Below are 17,227 nucleotides of genomic sequence, written 5' to 3'. Positions count from 1 at the left end.
ACCCTGCGCAAGTTCATGGTGGAGGCGTCAGGGATGGGAGAGCAAGGGGAGAAAATCCTGGCCTCGGTTACACAGGACGCCAGAAGCCTCCATCAGCTGTCCTAGTTCAGCTCCATTAGGAGAAATTTTACGGTAGCAGTGAGTGAACTAATGCAAACGCCAGCTCGAGGCCGGGCACGTAGGAAATTTCCTTCCATCGTACGGACCAGTCATCTATTTAAAACCCAAATCAGATCTTACAACTCATGTAGGAGAAGATACAAAGTCCTTCGCCTGAAGTGTGGGAAACGTCAGTCCTGTCCCAGTGAACTTTCCCCATCCCACCTCTATTCTCTCACCCTGATCTCCAGGTTGGTCACAGGGTGGGCAGGTGTTGACACGCCAGGCCGTTTTTATTTCCGTGGCCTTCCATACCTTGTCCATCAGGGTGGGATGCCCTTCCTCTCTTCTAGGTCTGGAAGGTCTCTACTTACTTTCAAATACCAGTTCAAATGTCCGTGTGAGGTTTGTCCTGGCTCGATCATCTGGGTTACCCTGATACATTGAATTCTTCTCTGGTAGCACTTACGTTTCTCTATTTTATGTGTAATTTATACACACATATATTTAATTTATGAATCTCTCCCTCTCATTATTTGTGAGTCAAATTAGTGTCTGGAAAGTGCTTTATGCATCCCTGTATACACAGAGCCTTGCTTGGAGGCCTGGCGCACAGTACACAGAATAAAAATGCTTGCCACTATAACGTGATTACAGAGGCAGCAATGGTTATAATAAAATTTTACTTGTCTACCAGAAAAGGTACATTACCTAAAACTTGGCAAATCTGCTCTTCTATAAAACTAGGGGATTAGATCCTTCAACTCTCCGGTTTCTTTTGGCTTTAAAATGTAACTAAAATCGTTTAAGCAGGAGAAACAGTGCCATCTAGTGGTAAATTTATTTTTGTGTTTATTTTGACTTGACTGTTTTTAACCATTTCTATTTTATGTATTCCCAGCATTTTAAAATAATGTCAGCGGTAATGGCTATGTTGAGGTTTATAACACAACATGGTTCTGTTATAAATTCAATATTTGGATGGACACACAGATATTTGTTTTAGCGATGCAATAGAGATTACTCAGGTGGAGAACACGTTTTTTTTTGTTTGTTTTGAAAATTTGATGTTAGAGTTTTTTTTAAAAGGTCAAGTCTTTTATTTATTTATTTGTTTATTTATTTATTTATTTTTGGCTGAGTTGGGTCTTCGTTGCTGTGTGTGGGCTTTCTCTTGCTGCAGTGAGCGGGGGCTACTCTTAGTTGTGGTGCACAGGCTTCTCATTGCGGTGGCTTCTCTTGTTGCGGAGCACAGGCTCTAGGTGCGCGGGCTCAGTAGTTGTGGCGCACGGGCTTAGTTGCTCCGTGGCATGTGGGATCTTCCTGGACCAGGGCTTGAACCCGTGTCCCCCGCATTGGCAGGCGGATCCTTAACCAATGCACCACTAGGGAAATCCCAACACTTTGTTTTCTAGTAATGTGTTTGAGAGAAATCCAAGCACTCGCTACTTCAATGGACATTTGCTGAAGGCTCTTGTGCCTGGGAATTGCTCTGGGTGCTGGCGACACACAGTGAATAATCAAAGTCCCCTGCCCGTGCGGCTTACATGCTTGATGGGTGAGGGGCCAGAAGAAGTAAATAAGCAATAAGCAATAAATAAGGTACGTTTTAATTATCGTAGGAAAAAAGAGCAGGAAGATGTTGGGGAAGTGCCCATTAGATGGGGTTGGGCTCTCTGAGGAGAAGATGTCTGAGCTGAGACCGCATGGCAAGGCGTGGGCCGTCCAAGGGCTGAGCAGAGAGCTCCTGGCAGGAGGGGCAGCTCGGAGGGACTTGTCAGGGCACGGCGGGCTTACAGGAACCTGGGGAGGGGGCGACGGCCCAGAGCGGCCCAGGCCAGACCAGACAGGGGCTTGTAGACCACGGTGAAGAGGGTGGCTTTTTACTTCAGACGCAGCGGGGGGGATCCATGGGGATATTGTAGGCCAAGCAGGAGCATATTCTACTCTAAGCTTGCAGACGTTCAGGCAGCTCGGTGGAGAACGGTCTGTGGAACCAGAGCTGTCAGGAGATGTTACAGCGATGCAGGTGAAGGACCATGGTGGGGGCAGTGGAGGTGGAGCCCTTGGGCTAGATGTTGAAGGTGGAGCAAAGTAGATGTGGGGTCGGGAAGAGACAGGGAGGAATCGGGGTGGCCGAGGTGTCAGGCTTGAGCCCTTTACTGACGTAAAGACGACTTGGGGAGAGCAGGCTTGGGAGGGTGGGTAGCGGGAGAGAGGAATCAAGGCACTTTTTCATTCCTTAGATATTTACTGAGTACCTTCTGTGTGCCACTCTTCTGAAAACTGGGGACCTAGCAGTGAATAGAACAGACAGCAGCCTGTACTTTCATGGAACTTGCATTCTCTTCAGAGGGGAAGACAATAAATTAAATTATATATGAATATATACATACATGTAATGTAGAAGGTAAAACATGCTCTGGAGAAAAAGTGAAGCCGGAAAGGAGGAAGGGAATATTGGGAGAGCTTGCATGCTAAATAGGGGTGTTCAGGGAAGGCTTTAGTGAGATAGTGGTATTTGAGTAAAGGCCTAAAGCAACAGAGGGGAATGAAACCACGCGGATAAATAGGAGGGCATTCCAGGCAAAGGGAACTGCAGACGCAACAGCCGGGATGCAGGAGAGCCGGGATCGCTCAGGGAGCAGAGCAAAGAAAGTGGCAATGAGAGGTCAGATGGGAAAGGCCGGGAATGGGGGTGGGAGCAGATCCTATCCGGCCTCGAAGGCCACTGTAGCGGCTTTGAGTGGATGAGAAGGAGTTAGGAGGGTTCTCGGCAGAGCAGCGACCTGGGCTGACTTACATCTAAACTGTATCTTCTGGCTGACGTGCTGAAGACAGATTCTAGGGGGTCAAGAGCAGGATTGGGGGACCCGTGGGGAGGCTGCGACGAGAACCAGGCGAGAGATCGTGATGGTTTGGAGCAGCGCGGCAGGGAGGGCGGCGGTGGAGGTAGCGATGGGTTTGCTGGCTGTAACGACACATCAGTTTTTAAATCGAATTTTACTTTCCCAATGAGAAAAAAAACTTTAGGCAATATACCAGGTTTTTACTAAAAATCATTGTAGTATAATTGATTCAATAGCAATTCTGTTCCTAAATTAAAACGAGCTTTAAGAACATTAGCGTAGGGACTTCCCTGGCGGCACAGTGGTTAAGACTCCACGCTCCCAATGCAGGGGGCCTGGGTTCAATCCCTGGTCAGGGAACTAGAGCCCACATGCATGACGCAACTAAGAGTTCACATGCCACAACTAAGGAGCACACGTGCCGCAACTAAAGAAGCCAGCGAGCCGCAACTAAGGGGCCTTCGAGCTGCAGTTAAGACCCGGTGCAACCAAATAAATAAATAAAAATAAATATTTCTTAAAAAAAAGAACATTAGTGTAAGATTCTTAACCATGACCTGTCGTAAATTCATGTCCATTTTAGTGTAAAATATGCAGCTTCTTTGTGAATAATGGATAACTAATGAGCTGTTTTTCTTTTCAGCTATATGATGGGGATAGTGAAAATGCCAACTTGGCTGGAACATTTTGTGGTTCCGCCGTACCTGCTCCATTTATTTCTTCTGGAAACTTCCTTACAGTTCAATTTGTCAGTGACTTAACTTTAGAAAGGGAAGGATTTAATGCTACGTATACCATCGTGGGCAGTGAGTAAACTGAGACATTTTTACATAGTATGAAACACACGTGTATTTATGCACTAAAAATAATGCCATGCTTATATCTGTACTCAGTGTTAATTACTAAGCTCAATGTTAATTACTATGCTCAATGTTAATGACTGTCTAAGTTCAATGTCAGTTACTAAACACCGCGTTAATTACTCTGTGTTTAATCCATGGTACAATTCTATATTCAATTCTTAGAATATAGACTGTAAATCCTTCATAGAATGATGTAAATGTAGCTCCTTTGGGCTGGAAGAGTAAGGAAAGCAGAATTTTAAATATGTGTGATGAGTTACAAGTAAAATGTCTTATAAGTTGTTTCTTTCTTCCCATCTCAGTGCCTTGTGGCGGAACATATAATGCAACTTGGACCCCACAAAGTATTTCGTCACCCAATTCATCAGACCCAGCTGTCCCGTTTTCCATCTGTACTTGGGTCATTGAAGCTCCTCTACATCAGCAGGTCATGATTACTGTGTGGGCACTTGAGCTGCGCTCACAAGACTATGACCAGAACTATTTAGAGTTTCAGGACCCACCAGAGGTAACAATTACAGGACGAATGACAGTCACACGTATGACCTTTTCACCAGTGTTTGCAAAACACTTGAAGTAATGAGGGCATGACTAAATAAGTTCTCGAAGTTACTTCCAGCCTAATGTGGTTTTCAGCCATTTACAAAACGCTCTATTTATAGGCATTAAGAAACCTGAACTTGGTCTGTAGGTCATGTGCCTAAGAAACATCTGGGTGTCATGGTAAAAGTGCCTGCCCCTGGGCCCACGCTCAGAGACCAATTCCCCTACTTACGCCCATTGACCTGAATTTCTGATGAACATCTCTGGTGTTCTGACAGCAGTGCTCCATGGAGAAGCACTTCTGTAGTCAGTGGGATCTGTGTGTGGAACGCATTGAAGGGAACAGTTAAGAAGGCATTTGGTACCAGTCTAGTGGGACTATATTCATGGTTGAAAACATAGAGCAAAGCTCTTTTGGTTTAAAAAAAAAAAATGATGAGCGTGAATTGCCCATGGGGTTAGATGTTGGGGAGAATGTTGACCACAAAAGTGTAACGCTGACAGAACGCCTGAAGATTCGGGCGCCATCATCACGTGAGTAGGTAGTTGCAGGATGAGAGCGGTCAGGTTACTCCGGGAACATGTGTAGGGTGAGGACCCCTGAACTGAGGGTGATGCCTAGCGGGGGCTCCCGGGGACACCCGAGCTGCCTCTCTCCGGATTGAGGGGCAGCTCACACACTCCAGGTTTGCTAAGGGCGCTGAGGGAGGGCCAGGAGCAGTGCTGGTTGGTCTCACAGAGTTCAGAACAATGGAGAAGCCCCAGTAGAACCGCGGTGAGCTCCTCCGACAGCCTGGGTGCACCCTGAGCAGCGGCACAGGCCTTGGATAGGAAGCGGGGTGAGGGGGAAGGTCTTATCTTCAGTAGGCAGGCGTCTGCCCCGTGGTTTCAGCAGAAACTTGGCCTCCCAACCTCCCAACCTCCCACCCGCCCTTCGAAGACTGCAAGACACCTGTAGATTCCAGGGCCAAGGTGAAGTCTTATTGCAGAGTGCATTAAACTCTGTAACTGGTCTCCACGGCTGAATATTTAAGCCATATTTTTGTATGCAATTTAATTTCTGCTGTGGCCTATTCTCCTTTGATACTAAATCTACCGGCATTTGGCTTCCGTTTCATTTCAGAGTAATGGAAATCCAGGAATTCGGTTCTTCGGCAGAAATGCTTCAGCTGTACCCACATTTTATTCTTCCATGAGCACCGCAATCGTCACTTTTAAATCGGAAGTTTTTAACATAAACTCTAGAGTGGGTTTTACCTATCAGATTGCAGGTGAGCTCTGGGATTTCATCTTTTATTCAGAAAAACTGCCATTATTACAATTACAGCTAGAATTGACCCCCTTGAGTAAATTAAGGTTTGTTGACATAAACCACACCCACATGAGGTAAGACTCTTTACTAGAAGCCAGGCCCAATTTAGCAAATTACTAAAGTTGACTTCTGAAGAGGTAAAGCGAATGAAATATTAATTAAAATGTCGAGAATGGCAGCATATTCTTCAAAGTTCATGTCGTTAATCAAAAAATATACCAGTTATTGTATTAATTATTCACTTAACCATGTAGAAGAATCACTATATCTTAGAAAATTACTTTGGAAAAACCCGGGAGCCTTGAAAGAATTACTGGATTCTGTCACTGAGAAGTTTATTTCCAGAGAACACTTTACGTAATGTTCATTTCAAGCTTGATTAAAACCAAAGCTGCCTTTGGTTAAAACAAACAAATGAAAACGCTCTGGGTATTTTTACCAAAAATGGTCAAGAACGGTAAGTTGCCAGCTCTATCAGAACAAATAATTCATCAAAGGGTTTGGAGAAAAATCTTCACGCCCAACTGTCTTGGAGGTAGAGGCTTTATGCCCAAAGAGTCTAAAGTCAGCCACCTCCACCTCCACGTCATCAGAAGAGCACAGAGGATGCTAGAATGTTTGTCCTCCCAGGAGAGGGTGCACATTCGCTCATTTACTATCTCACACGGGGGTGTTTTGTGTGAAGACACTGCACTGCATTTGCTCAGTGTGCCGTTCGCTTTAAGTCTTGGGATCTCAGTAATCTCAAAGGTAAATGAAGGGGCTAGGTTAGCTTTTCTTCTGAAGTTTGTTGCCATTTAATAATCTCTGTGAATGATTCCTGTCAAGTTGAAGGAGCACTGAGTACTGCGTGGCATACGTGAATTACGACTATTGTCTTTCCTCTAAATAAGATTGCAACCGAGAGTATAAGAAGGCATTCGGCAACCTGAGGAGCCCCGGCTGGCCGGGGGGCTATAGCGGTGGCATGGACTGCACATCCGTGCTCACAGCTCCTCGAGACCACACCATCTCCCTCTTCTTTCACTCATTTGGCATCGGGGACTCAAGTGACTGCACCCGTGATTTCTTGGAGGTAACATACTTTTGAATGTGATGTAAATGAATTATTTAAAAGATGATGGATCCCTTAAGATTCTTCTCCTTTTTCTCTGCTACTGCTAATCGTATTCCTTCCTCATTTCATTCAATGATTCATTATCCTTTCATCGCCTAAATACTTGGGCAATTGCCAACCATCTCCTAGGTCCGGACACCGGAAATCCAGGAGGGAACAAGACATGTTCAGGGGCCCCTGGAGGCTCACAGTCTGTGGGAAAGACAGACAGGAAGTTGTCCACTCCTGTTGACTATCAGAGCCAGCACGGGTAGGGGCACCTAAGCAGTCTGGGGACAGAGAAGTTTTCTTAAAGGAGCTAATGTGTGAGTTGAGACCGGAAGTGAGGGAGGTCCAAGGGCAAAGTGCTAATTTTGGAGCCAGATGAGAACTCTGACTTGACGTGTGCCTGGTGTAGAGGTAAACATGAAACTACGTGAGACTAGAGAGTTGGGCTGATTCCCCTGATGGCCACAGTGAGTCTAGAGCATCTTCGCTATTCTCTAAGGAGAATCTTTCCTTGACCGCGTGTTGGGCAGAGGAAGGTGGAGTGCTCTCTGTTCCTTCCTCCTCATCTGGATGAAGAAGCACCTTTGCTGTTTGCCTGTCCCCCGCCCCACCAAGAGAAAACCCTCCTGTGTCTGGAACTCAGTGCCTATATTTTGCCATGAAAACCCTCCAGCTCCCTCCAGTGTCCTTTGCAGACTCTGTTGGAAATGTATTCATTCGTAGGAAATAAACTGAGGTGCCATGTAAGGCTTGTATGTACAAAGATGCTGACTCCCTCTGAATTGAATTCACATCGAAACCTTAACCCGAGACACCCGAAGTCGGCTTTGTTTCATGTACGTGCGAATCTTCTGTAAGGTTTCCAAACAGCTTGTTTTCTCCTTTACGCCTGTTACGGAGTTTTGTTATCCTGGAAAGCTCCCCCTATAAAATTCATCGAAGTCCTTTATTAATGACCATTCGCAACCTCTAGTGCAGTAAGTACTCAGAGGAAGCTCATGCCTTTTCATGGGGAACATCACTGCGGTAGGAGAGTGGGGGGGACGTGGATGCAGCAGAGGGGAAACGAGGGAGAGACAGCAGCGTGTGTGTCAATCAGGTCATTAGACGCAGACCTACGTGCCTCACCCCCCGTGGAGTCCGAACAGTTACGTGCAGCATAAAGCAGACACGAGGGGAGGAGCGGGATACGGAGGAAGGGAGAATCATCCTGACAGTCCGGAGTCACAGCGCAGCTACTCGGGGTTCGCTTCAAGCCTGAGTTGACCCTTATCGACTGGGGTTAACTTGGCCACTTGCCCCTGGGTCCTGGGGAGCAAGGGCTGACTCTCCAGCCCCGGGGGGGTGACAGCTGCCCCCCTCCACCCTGCTGCCCTTCCTTGTCTCATGGAAACGGGGCTGAAACCTCCTGTGCAACAAGCAGAGACAGGAAACTGCGCCTCAGACCTGTAAAGCGCTGCTGTGTCTGGTTTTCGGCGGGAAGATTCTGGCACGGCTTATTGCAGCCTCAGCATTCCATTCACGTAAACGGTGATGGGAACGGAAATTTCTCACTGAGGACTCTGACCGTATTACACCACGCGAACGCCAAGCTCTAGACCCCACTTGGAATTTGCATTTGCCTTCACTTCCCCTTTCAGGGTCGCCTAAGGTCCCAGAGATGCCCTCTGCTCTCCTTGTCCCACCCCTCCTGTGCGGAGAGGAATGAAAAGGACAGGTCATTAGCACATCAGCGGGAATTAGTATCTCGCGTCTCCCCGCAGAGCATCAGCTTTCTAAAGAGGACCAGAGGAAAAAGACCCAAAGCCAAGACTGCAGTGGGGCAGGTGGCCATCCTTGAATATGGCAGCCCTCTCTGTCTGCCGACAGCTAACTGGCTGCTCCATCCATGGCGAGGCTACTTTGTTTAAACCCTTAGCAGAATAGCCCAAAGAGCACCAGGAAGGCATTTTTCTCTCCCACTGGCTACTCCATAGACCTCAAAGGAAACTCTCCGGGGAATTCCCTGGCGGTCCAGTGGTTAGGACTCCACACTTTCACTGCCAGGGCCTGGGTTTGATCCCTGGTGGGGGAACTAAGATCCCACAAGCTGCGGGGCACAGCCGAAAAAAAAAAGGGCTCTCTCCAGATCAACACAACCCAACAAGACTACCCACCACACCTCTGAAGACACTGGGTGACTTTAGACAACTGGCAATTAACCACATGTTAAACTATGGGATTAAAAAGGGACTGGAGGGGCTTCCAAGATTTTAAATACGTGTATCAACAAAGAGTCAGCCTCCATCCACGCGGAGCTAGTTCCAGCCCCACACTGCCTGGATCACGTGTCTGCGATGCCGCACAAGAGCCCTCCTCCGAGTGGGGCTGTTTGGGAATGTGCAGCAGGAGCCGGGCTTGAGGACAAGCCGTGGTTGAATTCACAGTGCGCTTACCTGCATTCACACGCCAACACGTTTCCTGTTTTCACGCGTGTCTACTCCATGCAGCGAATTAAAAAAAATCTACTCAGCTTCACAAAGTGTTTTTAAAATAAATCTAAGAGTCAGAAATTTTAAAGACTGTTTGAATTATGTCCTTTTCCCATGTAGAAATTCCTTTCATTTTGAACTTTGTCATACTTTGTACGTTGTTTTTTCATGGCCCCTTTATAGCCGAGCAATTTTCAATGGGAGATAAAAACATAAATGCAGTATGATGAATAAAGTATAACAGAGTTGACTGGAAACAAAGCAGATAATATTTTTCTCCCCCCACCCATCTTTTTAAAATTCACTTTAACTACATTCTTCAAAATGTCTCCCCAAGAAGAAAGATACAACTGGTTTGTTATACACCAGTCAACTAGCTGGTTATAGAAACATGCTGTCGTGTTTTAATTACTGGAGATTAACAGATATTTCTGAATCCAGCTGTAAATGGTTTTTGATCTACAAATTGGTTTCTCTCCTTTGCAAGTGAAGGTGACTTCTGTGTGTATTAACCCTCCATTAAGTACATAAAAAGACAAAGTTTTCCCCAAAAAAGTTGTCATTCCAATTGTCTCACGTCTTAACGTATAGTGATGATATATCAGAGAAGAAGGTACAATAGGTCTAAGTGTAATCATTAATGACTCGTTTTTAAAGGTAAGAAATGGAAGCGAGAGCACTTCGCCATTGCTGGGCACGTTCTGTGGGACTCTGTTGCCGAATCCCATTTTCTCCCGAAGTCGTGAAGTATACCTACGATTTAAGAGTGATAGTGCAACTTCCGGTCGTGGATATGAAATTATCTGGACCTCATCACCCTCTGGTAAGACCCTGGCACTTTGTAAGGGAAAGTAATGCAGCTGAGAAAAACATACAGCGTCTAATAGAAGAAGGCAGTTAAAGTGACCTTTTCCCCAATCTGTGTACTTGATTATTTTCCATTAAAAACAGAGATTTTTTTTTTAACACTGAAAGTATAGAGATTTAAAAAATGCTACTTTTATTCATTATTTCTATATATTAAAGAATATATATTTATATATAAAGCACGAATAAGGTACAAAGATTTTTAAATTCCTTTATAAATTCTGATTTTGTCATTATTTTTAACTTTTGGTTTGATCATCAAGGTAGTTCTCTGAGCATTTTTTTAAAAAGTTTGCCAGAAAGCCAAGTGATGAACACATACTTGTGTATGTATAAACAGCTGTGTTCCTTGGAGACCGCGTTTCATTTCTTGGCAGTCCTGGAGGTTAATGGCTTTTACAGGGCAGTAAGCACCTTCCTGCATTTTTGGTTGGCTGTTTACCGATAAGTGAAGGAAATTTGTCATGTCAATGCACTTAACTCAAGAGACAAAGAATATCTTTATGAAATGTCCCCCCAAATATCTAAAAACTTTCAAAATAAGAATGATAAAAAGGACTCATTTTAAATATACTAGAGGACTAGAAAAGGATTCTATCAGGACAATTGTAGATAACGATTTCTTGGTACTGCCAAGAGTAAAAGATGATCTCTATGCCCTAATTTTACAGACAAGGAAATAAAACACCACACTGATGCGTTGCCTAAAACGCACAGCTAGATCGTGGCAGAGGCAGGACTAAACCTCCAGTGGTCAGAAACCCAGCCCAGTGCTTCTTAATTATGCTACGCACTTTCTTCCTATGCGCAGGATATCTGGATGCCCATGGCTGTCTGGTCTAAATAACGATCGCTTTCCTGTGCAAATTAACACATCGAGCAAATTAGCACCAATACTTAAAGAGCTTTGGCTTGTTAAGCGTATCAATCTTGGAACTGTCAGTTATCAGCCTGGTATAGTCACTTTGAGAATCATTACTGCCAAGACCTTAAATAACACACCTCTTTTCTTTGGTTCTTCCCCGGAATTTCCCTTTTAATTTTACTTCATCCACATCCTCATCAACTCACTCACTGCCTCTGGAGAGCTCCACACCATCGAAAGCACCCGAGATCAACCTCACTCTCTCCTGCAGTTACTTTCCCAAGTCCTGGTTTTCCCATTGTGCTCTCAACCCACTGTTTTCAAAGCAAAGATCTGGAGGAAGCCCTTCCTAAGCCGTGAGAGGCGGGGAGGGATATTTGGTGGAGGTGGGAGCGGGGGAGGCAGTGAGGAAGGGAGGTACAGCCCGCAGGAGGGACAGGAAAAGGGTTCCTGCCTCCGCTTTTCTTGCAGAGGGCCTCAGCACCTTGAGAGAACAACTGTCTCGTTGCCTTAAGCTCACTAAAGCGCGCTGACGGCTTCTACTTGGTTGACTGAAGCTTCGTGCACCTGTTTCCTCGCAGACTGCGGCGGGACTCTTTACGGAGACAGCGGCTCGGTCGCCAGCCCTGGCTATCCCGGCACTTACCCAAACAACACTCACTGCGAGTGGACCATCATTGCTCCTGCGGGAAGACCTGTCACCGTCAGCTTCTACTTTATCAGCATTGACGACCCCGGAGAATGCGTCCAGAACTACCTCCTGCTCTACGATGGCCCGGATGCTAACTCCCCCTCGTCTGGACCGTATTGCGGCGCAGTGAGTAAAACAAACTTCTAAAAACTCCCAATTGTTATTTTTAAATAACGAAAGGAGCTTAAAAAGGCACCTTTAAAGGCAGACTCATGCAGTTAGAGAGCACACGGTACTTTTACAAATTCAGGTTTCTGACTTTCCTTTTTGTTTTGGGAGCACGAGTGTCACCTAGTGGGCATTGGGTTAAATTAATAGTAATAGTTGCCAAACTTGACTGTGCGTCAGAATCGCCTGTGCAGTCGTTTAGCATCAAAGGCTTTCAATCCCCACTCAACCTACAGAATCAAAATTTTGGGGGGAGTATCTGTGGCATGCTGTTTTTTGAAAGCTCTGTATGTAATTTCAATGCACCGCCCAGGGTTGACTCTCCATGTTATTTCTGCATGAATAGAACTACAGTGTTCCCATCGCATCTGCAGGGGATTGGTTCCGTTGACCCCCCACGGATACCAAATCCTCGGATGCTCAAATCTCTTATAAAAACTGGCCTAGGGACTTCCCTGGTGGCGCAGTGGTTAAGAACCCGCCTGCCAATGCAGGGGACACGGGTTCAAGCCCTGGTCCGGGAAGATCCCACATGCCGCGGAGCAACTAAGCCCGTGAGCCACAACTACTGAGCCTGCGCTCTAGAGCCCATGCGCGACAACTACTGAGCCCACGTGCCACAACTACTGAAGCCCGCGCTCTAGAGCCCGTGCTCCGCAACAAGAGAAGCCACCGCAGTGAGAAGCCCCCGCACCGTGATGAAGAGTAGCCCCTGCTCCCCGCAACTAGAGAAAGCCGGCGCGCAGCAACGAAGACCCAACACAGCCAAAAATAAAAATAAGTAAATAAGTAAATTAAAAAAAACAAAACCTGGCCTAGTGCGGTGAATACAGTCAGTCCTCCATATCTGCGGGTTCCGTATTCGCGGGTTGTGTATCTGCTGGATTCTGTGGTTGGTTGAATCCGCGATGTGGAACCTACTCTTACAGAGGGCTGACTGTATAGAAACTTTGGATGCCCGGCTCCATTTCATTCACTTTTTGCTGAAAATTGTGGGAATTCTTTGAAGAAATGCACAGGGATATTAACAATTGGCCTGGGGACTAACAGTTTGTTTTTGTAAATCTCGATGTAATAGATCTTCCCTAAACATTAAGTTAGAATTCTGATGTTGACTCAGTACTGCTTACATCTGCCCTCAGTGCCCTCCCATTTTTATGTGCAAGTAGATGTTTACAGAGCTTTCACGTGAGGGAAACGTGACTACTGATGAGAAGTTATCTGTTTCTTACCATTTTGCTCTTTGCTCATTTGTGCTTTCTAATCAAACTGACAGAGAATTACATCTGCTGGAAATCGAGGGAGTTTTTAGAGTATAACTTACAGTTTGTAAAATTGATAAATGTTATTTTCAGAAATATCAAAAAATAGATACATTTTTCTAAAACCCTGAGAATCCTCCCATATATTCTTCTAGACACTTTTTTTTGAATATGTTTGCCTATGCACAGATATTTTATATTGTTTTGTGGTGTGTTTTTGTCCACTGACTGATACATCATTAACATCTTACCATACCACTAAACGAACTGGTATATTGTATTTAATCATTGGGTTGTTTTCTGTTCTGGGTGCAGCCTAATTTATTGAATGAAGCTCCTCTGGTTTATAGACAACCCTTCAATACACTCTCTGGTAGCTCTGTCCTTATACACAGAGCTAATTTTGGGAGGAGGAATTTGTGTCACCTGATCAGCAGATACTGTCTTGCAGTTGTTCACAGGGGCCCACAGAAAAGAAACCCTAGTAATGCATCACATGCCAGATTTACAAGCTGATTAAGTCTTAGACATTTAGTTGAAATTTGTAACAATTTCAAAAAGAGACATTTTCACAATACCATTACTTTATGTCTGTATGACTTTTTTTTTTTTTTTTTTGGTTTTCAGTGACTTTCAAACATACAACCCCATTTGATCCCCTGGATTTTGCAGATAAGAGAAACTGAGGCACTGAGAGAACTTACTGCCATTGAAACCAATGTCACATTAAATTCAAGTCTATAACTAGATATGTCAATTTTTCTTAACTATTGGTGTTTACAATATTTTCCCAGTTTTAAATTTTCTTTTATAAATGTAGACATAGTTTCAAGTGCAATCGTTTTATTTTTTAAAGATGCCACTGACTCCTTTAGCATTTCCAGTCCAGTGAAGTCAGTTTATTTACAGAATGATGGTGGGAGCTACTCCTTAGATGTCTAATCCTACGGTGATTTGAAGATGTTTTCTTTTATGACAATTGTCATTGTTCACGGGCATAGCTCTCAGTTACAGAATCTGAACATCTAGAAACATGAAAGAATGGCAGGAAAATTAGGAGAATCAAACGGGAGTTTAAAACTTCTGTTATCTGCTCGTACTAGTTTGTCAGCATAGAATACCAAGTAGAAATTTGGGAGCAGGTTGAAGTGGAAGGAAAAAGTGCATGTGCACAGGAACGTACAATATTGTGTATCCCTTGATATCTCTCTTAGGAAAAAAATCCCTCTGCTGCACTCACCTGAATAATTTGCTGTCTTGGAAATAAGTCTGTTTTTTGATGACTCTTGGGTAAGACCAAGGCAGGGGACCCGAGCAGAACAGAGGAGCATGTCCCCAGACTGCAACCTTGACCCTGTGTGATATGCTGTGTCTCCAACCTACTGTGCATGTTACTGACTTACTTGCTTCCTGCTTTGCCTCCTCCTGTTAGGATGTAAGATTCGTGAGAAGAGGGCTGTTTGCGTGTTTGGTTCATTTTTTATATTCCTAGTGCTAATAATAATACCCACAGCATGGAAATCTCTCAATCAATATTAAATGAATGATTTAGAAATGAGAGAAAACAGAGACCCATCTACCTCCCACCCCTTCTGCCCGCCCCCCCCCACACACACCCTGTTCCCCAAAAAGATATGAAAATCAACCCCAAAAGGAAAGTACAGATGTTAAGGGGGGAAAGTAGTATACTTTACTCATATGCTCGTTTTAGTTGCAGATATAAGTTGTGTGTCCCTTCAGAAAAATGAAAATTTCAGTAAGAACTTGAATTGGGAATTGAATTTTTAGTGATGGTTTTATTGAGACATAATTCACATACCATAGAAATCATCTACTTAAAGGATAAGATTCAAGAGTATTTAGTCAGTTCCCAGAGCTGTGTAGCTGTCGTCACCACAGTCGGCTTTAGAACCTTCTTGTTAGCCCAAAAGGAAACCCTGTGCCCACTTAGTCACCCCCCATTTCTCCTCGCCACCTCCACCAGCCCCAGCAACATTCTTTTGTAAAGTCTCTACATTAATTCTTAGCCAGGTTACTTCTAGAAATGTATGCAGGTTTACTGTCAACTCTAGAAGGCTCCTTTATGTCATACTTCTTTACTACACCTGACCTTCTGGAAAAATCTTCAAATTTGTGAAATATATAATTTGTTACTTCTCTCTCTCTCTTTTTCTTTTTTTTTTTTCAATTTTAGGACACTGACATAGCTCCCTTCGTGGCCTCGTCACATCGTGTCTTCATAAAATTTCACGCAGAGTATGCAGCCCGACCGTCAGCAATCCGGTTAACCTGGGCCAGCTAACCGCGTGAGGCCGGGTCTGCTCAGCACTTTGGTTTTTCTGCAGGGGCTGGACCCTCAGACCTCACGCTGGACGGGATTCTGCCATCCTGATACCTGGCCCCCCTGCCTGTGCCACTGAGAATAATCTGAACTTCTTTGTTTTTCATCAAAGTACATGTGGAATCAATATTGGTATACATTTTTTGAAAGTAGAATGTAGCTTCTTTAATCTAATATTTTGAGCTGAAATTTTCTAGAATCCCTTAAAGGGGTGGAAATGATTATGGCATATGTGCTGTACATTTTCGAAAGTTAATAAAATAGAAGTACTGTTTTCACTGTGAATGTCAAATTGGGGATGACAAGCACTGCTGAAATGTACACAGGGATGCTGCATTATCTTTTTTAACTCATTAACATTTGTCTTTCACTGTGGGGTACATGTAAAATTTCGAGTTGAATGTTTCCATTTTAAAAACGTATATGAGTCCTTCAGTATAGGAACTCCGGAGGCAAGCTGCCTGCGTTTGAATTTTAGCCTTTCTAGTTAACTTCCTTAACTCTCTGTGCTGCAGTTTCCCTACGTACCACTGTAGTCTGTTCGCAGTTTAACAACACGAGATGCGAAGTTATACATAGTTAAGCAACGCTTTGACCACGTTTTCTGCTGCCTTTAACCAAGAGACGTTAGGTTAAATATGCAAAGTTAAGTCTTACTGAGAACATGGGGCCCAGTGAATGAGAGACGCTATCGAATGTGTAACTGCATCTTCCTGTACTACCCAAATGCCAGGGAAATGATCTCTGCACAGACTACAGAGACACGTAAATGAGATATTCTCACCTTCCCTCTACCATGGACGGATGCATCGGCTTCGTGGAGGACACTCTATTGGAAAGAACACTGAACGCAGTGAAGAGACCATCAAACCCAAGGGTCTTGACAAAGCTGGAACAATGGACTAAACCCCTCAAGATGAGGTTTGATAGGAGTAGATAGAAGACCTAGTAGCTCTTTTAGCTGAAAATGAATCACAAAGGTACAGAATATGGAGAAAGTTGAACAATAACCTATGAAATAGTTACTTCATCTGAAAGCAAGAGTAACATATGCAGCTGTCAACCAGTAAGAGATGATTTGACCTGTGGTTGCATCATTAGAGTAACAGTGTCTACAAGAGTCCTTTTCAGAGAGACATGATTCCTAGGAGGCCCATGAGAATATCTGGAAAGTGTATCTACCAAGATGAAGACAGCATAGTCAATATTAGTATGTCATTTTTACACTGAAAACTGAAAACGGAAAATAAGAATATTTTCTCCCATTCTGTAGGCCGTAAGTAGAATCTAAAAAGCCATGATAGAGAATAAATGGTCTCGGGGGGGTGGGGGGTGAGGGGAGGTCTTACCTGGAAGTCAACAGAGCCCGGGAGCCGGGAAGCCAGGCTTCCACTCACCACGTGCGCTTTCTCCCCCTCTCCTTTGCTGTCTGCCTAAGGAACTGGGCCTTGGCAGGAAGAACAGAGCACAGCCTGGCCAGCAACGGTGAAGGTTAAGTTAGCTGTTGCTGGCCAGAGCTGCTCTCATGTGACCTTCAGGGAACTGCCTGGGATAACTCAGCCAGAGGCCACCACAGGCCAGGAATCTCCGGACACTTCAGACATTTGTGAAGAACGCCCCAGGGGACGGATGGGGCCAATGACAGTTTGGGGCTAGGAGATGCCCAGGTTCTGGGTTCAACTTGTCCTAATTTCCTATTAAATTTCAACTCCATTTAATTAATAGGAATCTGTTAAAAATCCACCACACACTCCCCTAGGGAGGAGTAACATCATTAATTTTATTAAGGGA

The 17,227-nt window shown here is 44.6% G+C and overlaps 1 protein-coding gene across 1 annotated transcript in view; it reads left to right on the top strand.

Moving 5' to 3' along the window:
* Positions 1-15,714, top strand: part of CUBN (cubilin) — a 283,798-nt gene extending 268,084 nt beyond the window's left edge. The window contains exons 63-69 of the mRNA XM_082385173.1: positions 3,592-3,754; positions 4,114-4,319; positions 5,478-5,625; positions 6,560-6,741; positions 9,900-10,065; positions 11,556-11,791; positions 15,290-15,714. Of these exons, the coding sequence (XP_082241299.1) occupies positions 3,592-3,754; positions 4,114-4,319; positions 5,478-5,625; positions 6,560-6,741; positions 9,900-10,065; positions 11,556-11,791; positions 15,290-15,397 (1,209 nt within the window). The 3' untranslated portion in view covers positions 15,398-15,714. The remainder of the gene's footprint in view (positions 1-3,591; positions 3,755-4,113; positions 4,320-5,477; positions 5,626-6,559; positions 6,742-9,899; positions 10,066-11,555; positions 11,792-15,289) is intronic.
* The last annotated feature ends 1,513 nt before the right edge of the window (positions 15,715-17,227 follow it).

Source organism: Balaenoptera borealis (assembly GCF_965194805.1).
Source record: "Balaenoptera borealis genome assembly, chromosome: 3".
Lineage (NCBI taxonomy): Eukaryota > Metazoa > Chordata > Mammalia > Artiodactyla > Balaenopteridae > Balaenoptera > Balaenoptera borealis.
This window is presented reverse-complemented; position numbering and strand designations above follow the sequence as displayed.